Source organism: Hyperolius riggenbachi, chromosome 5 (genome assembly GCF_040937935.1).
Source record: "Hyperolius riggenbachi isolate aHypRig1 chromosome 5, aHypRig1.pri, whole genome shotgun sequence".
Lineage (NCBI taxonomy): Eukaryota > Metazoa > Chordata > Amphibia > Anura > Hyperoliidae > Hyperolius > Hyperolius riggenbachi.
Window position 1 is genome coordinate 122,160,996 of NC_090650.1, and position 16,801 is coordinate 122,177,796.

Genomic DNA, 16,801 nt, shown 5'->3' on the forward strand with positions numbered 1-16,801 from the left:
GACACTATCTGCACAGAGTTTGTATGTTCTCCCTATGTCTGTATGGGTTTCCAGCGAGCACTCAGGATTCCTCCTACACCCCAAGTCCATGGAATCAGTTGAAAACGGCACCTTAGCCATCTGTATTAAAAAGGCACCTCCATAGACTTCAATGTTATTTCTGAAAATTTTGGCTACAAGGTGGTGAAAAGGGTGCCCGAGTTTTCAATTCGGCTACAAAAGGGCACCCCTTTGTAACCTTTATTTTTGATTTGGCTACAAGTATCATGCCGGGGGGGGAGCATACTTTCTGACCACCCAGCACAGCACAGCTGGGTGGATAATGGAAGGCTACACAGGCTGCCCAGAGTAACTGCAGCTCTGGGCTTCTGATAAGACGCAATGGCAGTGCAGTGCGATAGCAAACATTCAGACAGATACTAGACAGACTGGAGTAAGGTAGCCAATAGCAACCACAGCAATGACTACCTTGCAAGGACAGGACTAGGAGGACAGAGGCTGACAGAATGAATGCTTGCCAATCTAGTCACTGCCTCAGTGACAGCAAGCATTCACAAAGACAAGAGTGAAGTAACCAATAGCAACCACAGCAATAGCTACCTCGCAAGGACAGGACAGAATCGTCAGGCAATAGCAGAGTCAAAAGGCAGGCAAACGTAATAGATAGACAAATATACAATAGATATGATTTCCTAGCATATTACAATTTACAGCTATCAATCAAACTACAAACGACTGACTAACATATGTATATATCAGCGACGAACCGATATATAACATAAGCAAGGAGACTGGCTAAGATCTGGAGCAATACAGCGAAAAAGGCTAGGCAATACAAAATCTCTATACTAGAAGGAGTACGTATATATGTCCCCGTGGGAAATATAGAATCGTAGCTCCACAGGATACCTGAACTAAGACAAGGAATATATTTTACAATATCAAGGGACCCAGTAACAGCCTAGACAGAGCTGAAACTATGACGGGCCGGGGTCTAACAGGAGAGGCAGGCTTTTATACTGGCATCAGCCAATGGATGCAAGCATGCAAATCTCCACACAGCTGCATGGTAATCATTCAATCCTGAGCTGGCTTGGTTACCATTTGCTAGCTGAAAGACTATATGTACCAATGCAAGCAGTCCTATGCAACAACATGCATGCAGGAAATCCAGGGCTATCTAGTTGCAGTTCAGCTGTAGTAAGCCATTGGTGGAATGATGACAGCATCCTGAGCTGCCCAGAACTGCAGATCAATTGCAAATGACAATGTGACTCACTGCAAATGCACAACCGAATGCAGACTGACAAACCCGAACTGTCCATTTGCGGCTCCACCTGCAATGGACAGAGCATGCCACAGGAGGAATCCTAACAACAAGTTTTTCAGCTACAAAGTTTTTGATTCTGCTACAGGAGGGTGTACCTTTGTAGCCCATATTTTTGATTCGGCTACAAAAGTGCACCCCTTTGTAACCCATATTTTTGATTCGGCTACAAGGTTTTCAGCTACAAAGTTTTTGATTCTGCAACAGAAGGGTGCCCCTTTGTAGCCCATATTTTTGATTCGGCTACAAGTTTTTTGGCTACAAGGTTTCCGATTCTGCTACAAAAGGATGCCCCTTTGTAGCCCATATTTTTGATTCAGCTACAAGGTTTTGGAATCTTCTACAAAAGGGCACCCTTTTATAGCTGGGATTTTTGAGGGGTCAGCCATTGCTGACTTTTTTCTTACCGATGAATAGCTTATATGCATATTTATTCCATGTTATGTATTTAAAAAGTATTCTAACCATAGCAGAAAATTTGTGTGCCTGCTACCGTAAGAAACTTTGGTGCTGCCGTATGCGCCATCATAAATAGCATCTATAGTGCGAAATTTAGGCGCCCTAAAAATAACAAGTTTTACACTACTGTAAGGGTGCCTGAAAAATAGCAAATTTCACACTATAGCTGCTATTTATAATGGCACCTATGGCTGCACCCCAACATTATCGTAATAGCAGCAGATTAACTGATAATTTAAACATTAGAAATGTAGAATATACAGTAGCTAAATTTTACCGATATTCTACTAGCCAAAATTGTTCACCCCAAATATCTTTGCGCCCCTTTATCATGCACGCTATTCTAGCAAGAACATGGACATTACAGCCATTAAATCTTTTTGGGCAAATGTATATTTCAAATACTTTATATCATACATATTTTAACATACTTAGAGTAGGGAAAAGTCTTCTCCCCCCTATTGCTGAGACATGAGAAATGTATATAATGTGCATAAATAGCAAATTATTAACTCCCCACGATGCTGCATTAGAAACGTGATGAATTTTGTCTGCCCAAACCTATAAATATGAAGAAACGTTTTATTAAAGATAAAATATTTTGTTTTTTATTCTTCTATTGATGCACTTATATATTTACTTTTTTATTTATTTCATAAAGATTATACTAGAAATACATCTTTAACTAGTATGTATACAAATACATTTTTAATTTTTAAAGTTTATCTGCTTGTTTGACAGGCGAGTATTGTTTTAAGAACTCTCTTATTTTACTGTTGCTCATAATAAGGAATAGGGCTTGATAATCAGTCACCATGTCAAGCTGCAGCCTCTCTAATGACTAAGTCTGTCTGTCGTGTTTGTTACTGCATAAAAATAAGACCATTTATGCTTACAAAATGTGCCAGGTTAAACAGCAGGGGACCTCCAAAAGATTCATACATTAATACATGAAGTCATTTATACATTCCTAATTGAAACGATGTAAAAAATGATTCAATGCAGTTGAATGAAAAAATCTAACACTGCATGGAGAGGTAGGTGTGGAAGGAGAGACGCCCATGTGAGATGTATGGCACAAAAACGAAGCTATATTTGATTTCTTGACACAGAAACAGGAATTCAGCAAAGAAAAAATATTCAAATAATCTGTCAGAGATGTGTATATGTTTTCTTTTTACTTGCCAACTTACTGTTTTGGGTGCTTTACTGAAACAATATTACCCCGTGAAGAACATTATTTTTTCCTGTGGAATTAAATGAGTCCAGCATGAAGCAGATTCCACAAGCCAGTTAGCACTGATTGTAATATTGCGGCAATCATGCTGGCAAATTGGAAACATCATTACTTGTGTGAATGTAGTTGTTTTGAGTATTTTTAGCTAACTTGGAGAAAAGGTTAGGGGACACAGTCAACTTCTATATATCCAGCCTCTGCCACTATCATTGCCATTTCCACTGCCAATGCCACTATCCAAGTGGCTGGATAGTGTAATGGTTAAGGGCTTTGCCTCTGACACTGAAGACCAGGGTTTGCATCTCAGCTCTTCTTGTTCAGTAAACCAGCACCTATTCAGTGAGAAGACCTTGGGCAAGACTTCTTTACGCGGCTACTGCCTATAGAGCGCATCCTAGTGACTGCAGTGGCTGTCTCTTTGAGTCCGCCTCGAGAAAATAACAATATTATTGTTCTTTGTCTTGTCTATATATGAGGTATAGAGGACTAAAATGGTACAATTGTGCTTCTCGCCTGTCTGGACTGTTACACCAATCCATGTTTACAAATCTACTTTTTTTCTATGATATCGTTGGTCTGTTTAGTGCTGAGTGCTAATCATCTACAGTGCAGGTGTCAAACTCAAGGCCTGCTATCTGAATATAGCCAACCTTGTAATTTTATATAGCCCGCAACAGCTTCAAATGTGCATGATTGTCTCAATTAAGGGCTGTGTTAATTTAAAGGGTAAAATGCCCATAAACTACATCTTCCACAATGCTGTCTTTCCACCACTAGAGTACAGTGTTTCTTTTCAGCTTCTTAGAGTTGGTTATGCAGTAAGCGGAAAGGCAACACATATCAATAATCAATCCCAAAATGTCCAATAGAAAATTTGTTGATGCCAAAGGAATACCATTTAATAAAATATGGGTAATCAAAAACGTTGATGCTTCAAGAAATCAAAACGCTATGTTTTTTTGTGTTATAAGTTAGTGATGGTGGTGAAGGAGTACACATCGGCGATTTGGCACCAAATATGCAGCCAATTGTGCTAAGTATACCCTTTAAGGAAAACATCAAATAGGTCAAGAATTGAAAGGCAGACTGTAATTGCAGCAGGCAGTATTTACTGAAGATACATTGTCAGTTTAAGGCAGTTCATGTACATTTTGATTACACATTTGGAACACAACTTAGACTATGTTTAAAGGCCAGTTTCCACTAGCCACGAGACGAGCTGCTGCACTTCCGGGTCTGCAGGTACGCAGACGAATCCCAGAAGCTGTGTCATGCACGGCTATGGGATTTGCTGCCTCCTGCACGAAAACTGATGGCAATGTCAGCCGAATTGCTAGAGCAAGCGATTCGGCCGGCGGCACCATTATTTCCTATGGCAGAGTTTCCCCGAGCGATTTGCCTGCGGTTGCATCCCGGTTTCCACGCTAGTGGAAAAGGCCCTTAGATTTTGGCCCCTTTTGTGATTGAGTTGACCCCTCTGATTCCACAGTTTATGTACACATTAGTCTTATATATGTTGTATAGAGTAATTGGCATTTAAATATGTGCCGTACATGAAAATATATATATATATATATATATATATATATATATATATATTTATATATATATATATATATATATATATATATATATTGAATACCCCTAGGGAGGGAGTACAAAAACATGGGTTAGATAGCTAATATTTAAAGCACTGAATGAATACAACACTTTTATGATAAGATACATAAAGTTGTGCATCTTAAATAATTTTTATTAGAATAGGTATTTGATAATATTGGTAATTTGCAACGTTTTCAAATGTTATTGTCCTTCACAAGGCATCTGCCGCAGAAGTTTTAAACACTGTGTCTATCCATTTAGGTAACTCGCTTATCTGAATGTCGATAAAAATGCAGAGAAAAACAGCTAACTTGAAGAGTTAAGGATCAGAACGATAATATTAACTTTAAATATGAAAATACACTGTCTGCAGTCTGCCTGGGATTACCTCCTTATCATTTTTAGCACAATAGAGAGGATAAGAGGATCCAGAGGCATCCCTCATCTAAGAGAAGTATATATTTTTCATTTTATTCCACCTCGGGAATTTAATTAATCCAGTCCAGGTTTTCTGGATTACTTTTGATATTCCTACTGGAATGGAGATGTTTGCGGATGCCTTAGTAAATGAGACCTACAGCGTTTACAATTGCAGAAATTGTATTTTTAGTGAATTTTTAAAGACAAAACTAGACAAGACTTTTGCCTCCCTTAAGGATGTGGACATTGCTAGCAATAGAAATAGAAACTCCCAGATGGCTGTAGCCAATTTCCATACTAACCAAAACAACAACAAAATGGCTGCAGTTAAGTTTTTACTGTATGCAAAGATGATATTGCCACCCTCTGTGGTTTATAAAAGATGAATAGAGGGGTTTATTTAAAATAATTCTTGTTCTAAAACTCTCGATTTCTTTGTCATAAAATGAAGTAAAAGCAGAAATGATAAAGCAGGAGCACTTCAATATGAAATAAAGAATGGTTCTTCATAGAGTGAAGTGGTTTCATAGTGCATTATTTAAAGTACCCTCTCAAAAAGTTAATGCTCCGGGGGTCTAACTCTTCTGTATGCCGGAGACCAAATACAGGGAAAAGTAATGTTCGACCAGAGATATCAAGGGATTGCAGCAAGTGAAAGGGCCTTAGAATGCCACTGAGATGACATTTCTATAGCATTTATGGCCATTCAAATGCAGTAGCTTTTCTTTTGTTTCATGTATTCACTGATAAAGTGCATTAAAGCTTTCTCAGTCAATGTTTTAAGGGAATGCTGGAGACAAGATAAAAAAATTACTTCTGGCAGCAAAACATATGCTTTGGTTTCTCAGAAAAGCAGAACAAAAAGGAAAGAAAAAATGATTTAACTTTGTTCCTTTTTCAGAGGCAATGTGCTGTTTACATCTTATTTTGGTTTCTTCTCGGACCTCCTTGCTTGCCAGATGATCTCTTAAATGCCTCCCATAAGTTAATCAAAAATCATGTGTATCTGTTCATTTTCAAATGTAAGCCTACTGTATATACCCTTTTGTCCTGCTTAACCACTTCCCTACCACAGGTTATCTCCCTTTAAAAACCACTGCAATTTTCACATCACGCTCCTCCCATTAATTTGACAATAACTTTATCGCTACTTATCACACTGAAATGATCTATATATTATTGTTTTTTGGGACAAACGAGGCTTTCTTTGGGCAGTACGTTTTACTAAGAGTTATTTTATGTTATATGGATTTTACAGAGAAGAAGAAGAACAAAATAAAATAATTCATAATGTCTCAGTTTTCAGCCATTATAGTTTAAAAATAATGTGTGCTATTGTAGATACATATTTTAATTGCCAATTTGTCCCAATTATTATAAATAATTAATAATATTAATAAATTATGTCCCTACTACAATGTATGGCAATAATATTTTATTTGGAAATAAAGGTGAATTTTTTCTGATTAGTATTTTTAATACTATATTAATAACTATAAGCCTTTATTAACATAAATAACAATAATATACCCTCATGACATACATATGAAAAAGTCCCTATGGTAGCTATTTTTTATAATTATGTATTTTTTTACAACCATTTTACTTTGGTAACTATGGGGTAGGGGTGGAACCAGTTAAAAAATAATAATGAAGGCCAACGGCCTTATGTCCGGGATTGTGAATGGAGGCAGTAAGTTAACAAATACATATATTTACCCCCCTGATCTGCAAGAGAAGTTTGCAGGGGTGCAGATATGTATAGAAGGGATCTAGAAGTAGTTAAAGGGACCCTGAAGTGACAGGTGGCACAAAGACATAAATGTAGACATCTAATATAAATCCTACTAAAACCTATTATTAAATACATGAGCAACAGAAAAGCTTACTCTTTTCATGCCTACCTCACCTGCTGCTGCTCTATCATGCACTGCCCCTTCCTCTCTCTACTGTACAGTACACACAGCTCAGCTATAGCAATGGCCAGTAAATAATTTGGCAGTTTGTTAGCACATCCTGACACATAAATCCTGAGAAATAAAAGAGGGTTGATTTTATCTTTGTCGTAACTGGATCAGTAGTAAACAGACATTGCATAAATATTATTATATTTATATATATTATTATAAACTTCATTTTTGAGGGGATATAGGCCATATAATTATGCTGCTCTCTGCCTTACTGTTATACACATATACATGCTGAAAAATCCTATCAGCAAAGACCACTGGATCCAGCTAGCCTTTACCTCTCTGCAGTTGCTATTCTGTAAGAACTATGGCAGATAGGCAATACCTCACTATGTGACACCACTCTAGTGAAAAATTACCTGCTGTAAATGCTCTAGCAAGAGCAGAAGAACCTTACTCTCATGACTTGCCAACTGGCAAGTCCAGCCATCACAAAATCCTGTGAGTGATGTCATACTAGTGACGGTGTTACACATAAAGGTCTGAAGTAAGAATCTGGCTTTTAATGGCCTCTCAACAATTATGGGTCCTGTAATGCATTAGTATGGCTAGGTTAAACAGGAAACACAATTTTCTTGGAGGCTCTTTAAAATATTATTATCTAATTGACACGCCCCACAGGTGTAACGTTTGCGGAATTATCTCCGTGGTCAGCGCACAACATGTGCGCTGACACTGCGAAAACCCTCCACAAGCGCTTAGATAAGGGAACCCAGCTTTGGTGCAAATGCACCTGTAGAGAGTAATTCCAACCAGTAGATGGAGCTGTGGAGTGCAGAGGAATAAACCCTCTGCACAGCCACAGATGCCAGCAGAAATTGTACGAAGTGAAGTGATACAGGGAAAGATAGCCTCTTGAGAGAGGGTGAGCACAGAGACAGAATGTGTGTATGTCCACCAATCTAGTCGCCACCCAGCGACAGTTGACATACAACAGTGAAGACTAAAGTGAGAAAGTAATCGCAAGAATGGCGATTGCTAGCAGAGACACAAGACGGAATAAAGACAGAACATAGAATGAATAAAGACAGAACCAATTAGCAAACTGCAATCCAACACGAAGGAACTGACAAGACTAGCTAAACACGGTCACCACACGTTAAGTGCAATAGCGACAAAGCGCCTTCAAGGCATGGTCGCCGCACGTTAAGCGCAACAGCGACAAAGCGAACCAATCCTAACTAACTATTGAACACAGAACAAAAAGACAAACAGATGGCGAGAACGCTTTGCTAATCGGTTGCCTAACACCAGACAACAGCAAGCGTTCACACCAGACAAAAGCTCAGGCCCACACTCTAGGAACATAGGTCAGAAGCATCCACCGCCTCTACCGCTAGGGTGAATGCGATCCAAACAGACAGAGCGATTCACTATCAGCCGCCGTTGGAGAAAGTGCAATCGCAACAAATAAGACAAGACAGAACCAGGCCATACAGATAATTAACAATCTGACTGCACTAGAAGGAATGCTAGTGCACTCCCAAGGATAACTACTCTAAAACAATATTAGCAAACATCAACAGAGGGGCTGAAACTCAAGGTAAGTCCAGCAGAACAAAACCTTTATGACCAGCAGGGAATTCTGGGAGGAAATGGCATTTATACTGCAAGCCTTCAAAAAAGGCAGAGCTATCAATAACCAGATGAGTGAATGCAAATCCCTCACCAGAACAGCAAGTCTGAAACTTGCAGAGTGAAAACAGGCCTCCTTTCCAGGGACCTGCAGCATGCAGACCTGAAAAATGGTCAAAAAGCTGCCTGCCTGTGCAGACAGCAGAGCAAATCATTACAACAGGGCATGATATAAAATGGATAACTGAAAACCTTAGTATGCATTTCATTTTTTTCTTTCTCATTTACTTACTTGTTTTGACGCTGTACTTAATAGTGTTCTGGCAAAGTTGCAGGAGTTTCTGATGAGGTTCTCCGATGTCTCTGATATTTACATCCAGCAGCTTTTTTAGTTCTGCAGGATCTCTCCATTCACAAACCTATAGATTTAATCATTTACAACATTACAATAGATATCTTCAGAACGATTAACTAGATAGATTTAAATTGAAAACAAAAAAGGAAAAAAGAAAAGCCAAGGATCAATTTTTTCATTGGTATCACATCTTTCTAAAGATATCGCAGTGGCACATATACAATGGGCTCATATACAAATGTTTGTAGAAGCATTTTAAGAATTGCCACCCTGCTGTGCCCAACGCATATTCTGCCCATACACCCTGTGGTAACAAAAGAATGTTTCAAGTAATCGCTGCCCACAAAACAGAAGAAACAGCCCATGTATTATGACCTCTCCTGAAGCAGTTACATGGTTGCCTGAAACAGCCGATATTGATCATCTGGACCATGTACAATACCCATCAAACAGATGACCATTGTTGGTCAAATGGTTGGTAAACAGACATTTCAGACATGTATTAGGAAAGCATAATTTACTGTAACTGCAATGTCCAGTGGATAGAAATGTTCTGTGTTGCTGAGCTTTATCAGTTGAAACCAGATCACAAGATCTTGTTTCCACAGACGCTAGTCTATACTGTCTGGTATACTTTATTTAGTCAAATGTGAAGCCAGCCAACAGTGCTTGTCAGTTGTTTACTATTCATTTATATTCTTCAACTCAGTGAGCTGAATAGCTAGACTGGTGGATAGCGCTGGGATAACGGGCCAGATGGAGGAACGGGGAGACTCTATGCTATCCTGAGATCTACTAAGTTAATTATCAAATTTGAAGTGGAATTCCTACTTTAGGTTTATTTTACAGTACAAGACCATAATTCGATTGATTTAAATGATTCTTGATTAGAAAATGTTAGATTCACCTCAGATCAGGTAATATCCACTAATATCTGCTGGCTGCACATTGGCTAATCTTGACTTAATTTCAAGCCCTCTAAAACAACTGAGTCATTCATCAGTGGAGTAGCTACAGAACTCGGGCCCTGATGCGGAATTTGGACCTGGGTCCCCTACATTAAATAATGTACTACTTTCCACACTAGTATAGCAGCCATATGTACCCCCCCCATACCAATATGTTAGCCAGATGGTCTCCCTCCCCAGTATAGTAGCTAGATGTGCCTCACTCCCTCACCCCTCGTATGGTAGCCAGGTATAGGTGCCTCCAGTACTCCAGTATAGCTAGTCAGGTATAGATTAACCCTGTACAGGTAGCCAGGTACAGGTGTTCCCAGTATAGCTAGCCAGGTATAGGTACCTACAGTATAGGTAGCCAGGTATAGGTGCCTACAGTATAACTAGCCAGGTATAGGTGCCCCCAATATAGGTAACCAGGTACAGGTGCCCTCAGTATAGGTAGCCAGGTATAGATGCCCCCAGTGTAGGTAGCCAGATATAGGTACCCCAAAGTATAGGCAGTCAGCTATAGGTGCCCACAATATAGGTAGCCAGGTATGGGAGCCCCCAGCATAGGTAGCCAGGTGGGGGGGGGGCAGTGGCAGGTGCACGAACAGTGGCTAAGCGGGTGACCAGATACTCACATTTCCGGGGATCCAGCACCGCATGTAATAACTTAATCCTGGTCCTGTGTTCCAACTCACAGTAACAGCACCTCCTAAGGGGTACTATGAGATGGAGCATAGGACCAGGAAATAAGTAGTACATGTGGAGCTGGATCCCCTGGCAATGTGAGTATCTGGTTATCCTCTCAGCTGCTCTATGTGCCCGCAGCTGTTCCCACACGTGGCATGTGGGAACTCTGTGAAAGGCCAAGTGCCCCCCCCCCCCCAGGATTCTAACCTCTGCTCCCCCCCCCCCCCCCCCTACATAACTGCACAGCAACAGCATCAGTGTTTATTGTCTCGCTGAATAAATTTGTGCATTTCTTAATGTACAAACCTTTGATGATTGTTGCCCAGACCAACTGTTTGCAGTTATATTGGGTGATAATCAGTTACAAGTGTATTGCTCTGTCATCTCTTGGATTTTCTTCTGGCCCAGGTAAGTGATTTGCAGGTGTTTTTCCTCCATTTAAGCATTATTGTGTAGTGTGCAGTGGGTAGATGGGAGTGGGGTAGGGTGGGAGGAGAAGGGGGTGTTTGCAGCCCCACCTTTTACTCTCTATGAATAGAGGCAAACAAGGAGACTTTGATTAACCAAACTGTCTGTTTATATACTGGCATGCTGCACTAACAGTTATTAGGTTATCCTTTGCACAGCCAACAGGCATATGAAGTCTCTATCAGTCTTTTATGGCAAGTAGGAAAAAGTAAATAGTTAATGCAGCTCATAAACCATAAAGCATTTCTAAAGCGTATGTGAAGTATCCATCTTTCTGCAATGCTGCACAAAGCCATTAAGCTAACTAGTAAACTGTAAAAACATGCCTAAAGCAAGCTGGGGAGCAAAGAAAAAAAATCATTTTAACACATCACTGTGTGCCTAAAAAAATAATTTGCTGATGACAAAACAATATTGGTTTATCACTGAATAAAAATAAAATACTTATGTATATGAAAACATACTGTATATACCTGGTTATAATATGTAATTACTGTATAACACTAAGCATTCTAGTCCCAATAGCAATAGAAATATTTAGGATAACTTCTTTCCAGAACATCATATTTAGCTACTGTTTCAGCAGCAAAGAGTTGACTAGCCAAATATTCAGCATCACAATCAATGCAGTAAGAGATCAAGGTGTCTAATAGGGGAAATGCCACCTTGAAGATGGTTGGTTGAGTCCCTCAATCATCTTTAGCTACTGATTGCTATACCAAGGTATTATGGGTTCCCCCACAAACCTTTACTGTACTTTGACTTATTGGACCTGATGCAATAATTCAGACTAGCCAGCGTTAAAAGCTGGTGAGTCTGATAATCAGGTGATGATAACGTTGCCTGAACCAATTGCATTTAGCCACAGACAAGGGGCCATATGCAATTCACTGTTTCACCTGAGTCTTCTCCTAGGTGATATTTTCACAACTTGTAAATAAACTGCGTTTTAAACTACCATCAAGCAAACACATGCTCTAAATTATTTTGACAGTACTTTTTCATCTACTTTTTGGTATTTTCTCCATTGCTAAGTGCTAAGAAGTTATTTTAAATCAAAAATGAAAAATGATCTCCTAGGAGAAAACACAGGAGAAAAAAGTGAATTGCATATGGCCCAGGGTGTTAAAAAACTCACTTGGGACTAGATGTTATCACCCAGCGAGCGAGTTCTTTACACCCTATCTAATTGCACTTATCATGCTGCCAGGAAGCAATGCTTCCTAACAAAAAGCAGGTCTAAAGATGCTAATGAAGGTCTTCCATTGCTGCATCTGGGAGTCTCTTTGACTAAGGAGACCCTCAGAGCTCCCCGTTGGTCCACCCCCATAGCGCAGCAACCATCCTTTCCCAGCTGAGTCCTTCACTCCCAGTCCCCTGCAACTCATCACGAGTGCTGCCTATCATGCTTCAGTGTGACTCCCATCCTGTAAATAACTCTGAGAACTGGCAAAGCATATTTGCCGCCGGGGCTCCCTATTGGTCCAAGGAGGATTTACATGAATGCAGCCCATAGTCAAAAAATAATAAAAAAAGAAGGAAGGAAGAAGAAAGAAGTAAAAGAAAAGAAGTGACAGATGAAAAACAGAAAAATGAAGAAGAGTTTTTTTCCCCTAATAAAGATTTGTACATCGTGGGGGGCTTATGCGAAGTCTGGAAGCCCACTTTAATAAGAGGACCTCCAGATGTCCTGCCCTTTCCAGGTACATAGGAATAGATGGTTAATGTTGATCCTATACCTATTTATTGTAAGAAAGTAAAAATGAATCTTTATTGGGGAAAAAACTTTTCTTCTTTATTGTTCTTTTTTTCATCTGTCACTTCTTTCTTCTTTTACTTTGTTCTTCTTCTCTTTCTTCTCCATTAATTCTTCTATTACTTCTTTCTTCTTCTTTAAATCTTGATTGAAGGGTCCTCACCTGTCGCTCCTTGCAGTTGGGTCGCTATCTGTGCTCTATGCCAAGAACTGCTGGCAGGTTGGTCCTGCTGGAGCTCCCCATTTGTCCACTAGGTGGTCAAACCAGAATCATTATGATTCTCAATGGGCCAACAGGGAGCCCTAGTGGGACATTCAAAGATGCTTCTGATGGAACTCTCAGTAAGAAGGGAATGGTGGCGGCAGCGGTATCAATCACGGCAGGTCACGTGGGCCGCGCACAGCAAACAAGAGGCGAAAGATGCCAACAGTGCCTTGCATACAGTGTGGATGTGGCTGGGAACCTACTAGCTGAAGGACAGGACCACAGCACAAAACCTCTGTCCCCATCTCCTGGGATATGGGAGCATTACTCATGCTTTTGCCTGAGTAATGCTCCCTTATGCTCAGCCATCGCACAAGTGAAACCTGCAGTATGATTTGTTGGTAATCCTTGTGCGCTGGCCACTGACCAGGTGATAAGAAACAACAAGCTACTTACTGGAAAAGCATCAGGCCCATTCTGTTCTACTAGAACTGAACAGAATGATCAATATGTCTATATATGCAATCCAAGCAAGCAGCAACAGTAGTTGATGCAATACATCTAGACAAGGGAATGCTTGAAATTTTACTTCCTGTTTACTTTTGATAATGCAGTTAGCCAATGGTAAAGGACAACTGGAGTGAAAGGAATGCGGATGCTGCCATATGTATTTCCTTTAAAACAATACCTGTTATCTGGCATCCTGCTGATCTTTCATGCACCAGAACTGTCTGAATCACACACCTGAAACAAGCAAGTGGCAAATGTAGCCAAGCATAAGTCAAACATCTGATCTGCATGCTTGTCCAGGGTCTATTACTAAAAATATAAAAGTATTAAAGGCAGAGGACCAGCAGGACAGCCAGTCCACTTGCATTGTTTAAAAGCAAATAAATATGGCAGCCTCCATAGCTCTCTAACTTCAGTTGTAGGTAAATAGAGAAGGGAACATTTTGGGAAGCCCTGTACCAAAACAGCTTAATTATTTGGACTGTTATAATGGATACTTTTTAATTCCACTCAGTTCCAAGTTACATAAAATGTTTAGAATTTATCTTATAGTTTTAAGTAAAAGTGAAGTATTATATCAAGGCCTCGTAAGTCTTGTCTTAAAGAGAACCCGAGGTGTGTTTAAAGAATGTTATCTGCATACAGAGGCTGGATCTGCCTATACAGCCCAGCCTCTGTTGCTATCCCAAACCCCACTAGGGTCCCCCTGCACTCTGCAATCCCTCATAAATCACAGCCGTGCTGTGAGGCTATGCTTACATCTGTAGTGTCAGTCTCAGCTGCTCCCCCGCCTCCTGCATAGCTCCGGTCCCTGCCCCCGTCCCTTCCCTCCAATCAGCAGGGAGGGAAGGGATGCAGGCGGGGACTGGAGTTCTGCAGGAGGCGGGGAGAGCAGCAGACTGACACTATAGAGATAAACACAGCCAGCTCTGACAAGCTGTTTGTCAGCAGCGTGGCTGTGATTTATGAGGGATTGCAGAGTGCAGGGGGACCTTAGGGGGGTTTGGGATAGCAACAGAGGCTGGGCTGTATAGGCAGATCCATCCTCTGTATGCAGATAATATTCTTCAAACCCACCTCGGGTTCTCTTTAACGTCTGTAAAATTTAAAGGAAATAGTAATAGTTTCACCTTTTCTGTTACATCAGTTGCCTTGTAGACCACTTCATTCATCAGTAGGTTATAAACTTCTTCCACAAATTTTTCCCCAGAATCGCTGTCAATTATTGGTCCATTTAAGATGACACCATCCACAAGCACGGCATTCTTCTTTAAACTCCCTGAGCACCGAGAGGTAGGATCGGCTAAAAAAAAAAAAAAAAAATCAAATTAGAGATATAATTCTTGTGTACTGTGCTAATGAACTATTGTTGGTATAGTAATGAGATTATTATAGGCTTTATTGCTCAGGCAAGTTAACATCTTCTCTAATGCAAATCAGCTCAAATGAAATTTACAGTGTTCATTTCTCAGCATCAAGACTCTCTAATATTCATTAGCCTTAATAAACACAATACCAGGAGAATAGTTACCATAATGTGGCCATTGTTATCTAAAATAAGAGTTTTAGGTCCAGATGAATAGAATGTCTGCATTTAAACTTACACTAACAAAAGATTAAAAGTGTATGTAGGATTTGCAATAAAATTTTTCTTACTGTAAGGTATTATTAGGTTAGTGTGGATCTTAAGATTGCTATCTAACTTGACTAAAAATAGTATAAGGCCTCGTTCAGACTATACACGCTGCCGTGCGCATTTTGGCAGCGCGTATAGTGTGCGACGCGCAAGAACGGTAGAAGGGCATAGACAGCCCTTCTACCATTCCCATCATATGCGCTGCGTGGCAGCGCGATTGCGCTATCGCGTGCTGCATGCATTTTTGGTAATCGCAGCGCAGATCCCATTCATTGTAATGAATGGGATCTGCAGCGCAGCGCATAGTAGCGCAGATGGCGTGCGATCGGACGCGTTGCGTTCCGATCGCACATCTATCTGCGCTAAATGATGTGAACGAGGCCTAAGACTTTTACAGTGCAATGTTAAAGGAAGAAAGCATGGTCAGTGTCTGGAAATTCTGAGCAACCATGGAAGAGCTAAACCATGTAAGTAAGCTACAGAAGTCCAGATCAGAGCTACATATTTGCACTGCTAAGAACTATATATGAAGCAGTTACTTTTGACACCAGTCCTCAGCTGCAAGCACTGGTCTATTGCCATACCGAAGATTTGGCAAGATGTTGATTTAATTTTGATGCTCAAACTAGGCTTCAAGTATCAGTGCTTGACCAATGAAGATTCAGCTAGATGGGGGTTCATTTTGACACCAGTGTTCAGCTACATACTTCTGAAATGTTGGTGCTAAAGATGCCATCTGTTTGGAGCTGAATTGTGCACCAGTGGTCAAAACTATGGTAAATTAGTCTTATTTCTTAGGGTTGGGTGTCAAATAAAAGGGTAATGATATTACATAGGGTAGAGAAAAGTTAATGTTATGGATTAGAGTTAGGAGGCCAGTCATCAGGTTAGTGTACAAGAGGAAGGTTAAAGTAAGGTGTCAGGAAGGGAGTTTGTTTCATGAAGACATCAATGTTAAGTGACAAGTTTAAGATTAGGGACCTAGAAGTTGCTAATGATAAGAAGGTGTTATGCTAGGCACACACTATACAATTTTCTGGCAGATTTACCTGCCAGATCGGTTATTTCCAACATGTCCAATCTGAATTTTGATAGATTTTTGATCTTTTTTAAATCATTTTACAATTGTTTTTTTGATCAATTTTCATTCAGTTCTATGAAAATAATCGATCTGGCAGGTAAATCTGCCAGAAAATTGTATGGTGTGTACCTAGCATTAGGCTTAGGCACTGGGAAGAGGACAACTTTAACTACTTTGGCCTCCTGGACTTACTATCTACGCCCAGGAGGCCATGTGCGCGTCCACGCGCTCCCGCGGCCGATTGCGTGCGTGCACGCGCTCCTGGCCGCGGTTTGTTAGCCTGGCAATCAGTGAATCGGGCTATGGTGCCCGATCACTGATTTCTCTCCCCCGCTGAAAAAGCGACAGCTTCTCTCGGAAGCTGCGCTTTTTCTGGCTGTAATGTCTCCCATACGTCGCTCTAAGCATATGTTACGCTTAGAGTGACGTCATGTAAACAAACTCATGGCCGCCATCTTGTGGCCAAAAAGTAAAACTACAGCTAAAAGTGAAAAAAATAAAACTCATGACACATTTACATTATAAAACTATGGCTTACATCCCACCCTCCCAAAAATACCCAA

The 16,801-nt window shown here is 40.4% G+C and overlaps 1 protein-coding gene across 5 annotated transcripts in view; it reads right to left on the reverse strand.

Moving 5' to 3' along the window:
- Positions 1-16,801, reverse strand: part of GADL1 (glutamate decarboxylase like 1) — a 437,687-nt gene that overhangs the window by 308,040 nt on the left and 112,846 nt on the right. For all 5 annotated transcript variants that reach the window (XR_011020806.1, XM_068236211.1, XM_068236209.1 and 2 more), the window contains 2 exons: positions 14,652-14,824; positions 8,883-9,009 (listed from right to left, as the gene is read on the reverse strand). Coding sequence is in view for 4 of the 5 variants with exons in the window: in XM_068236211.1 (XP_068092312.1) it covers positions 8,883-9,009; positions 14,652-14,824 (300 nt within the window). In the remaining variant the exon portion in view is untranslated. The remainder of the gene's footprint in view (positions 1-8,882; positions 9,010-14,651; positions 14,825-16,801) is intronic.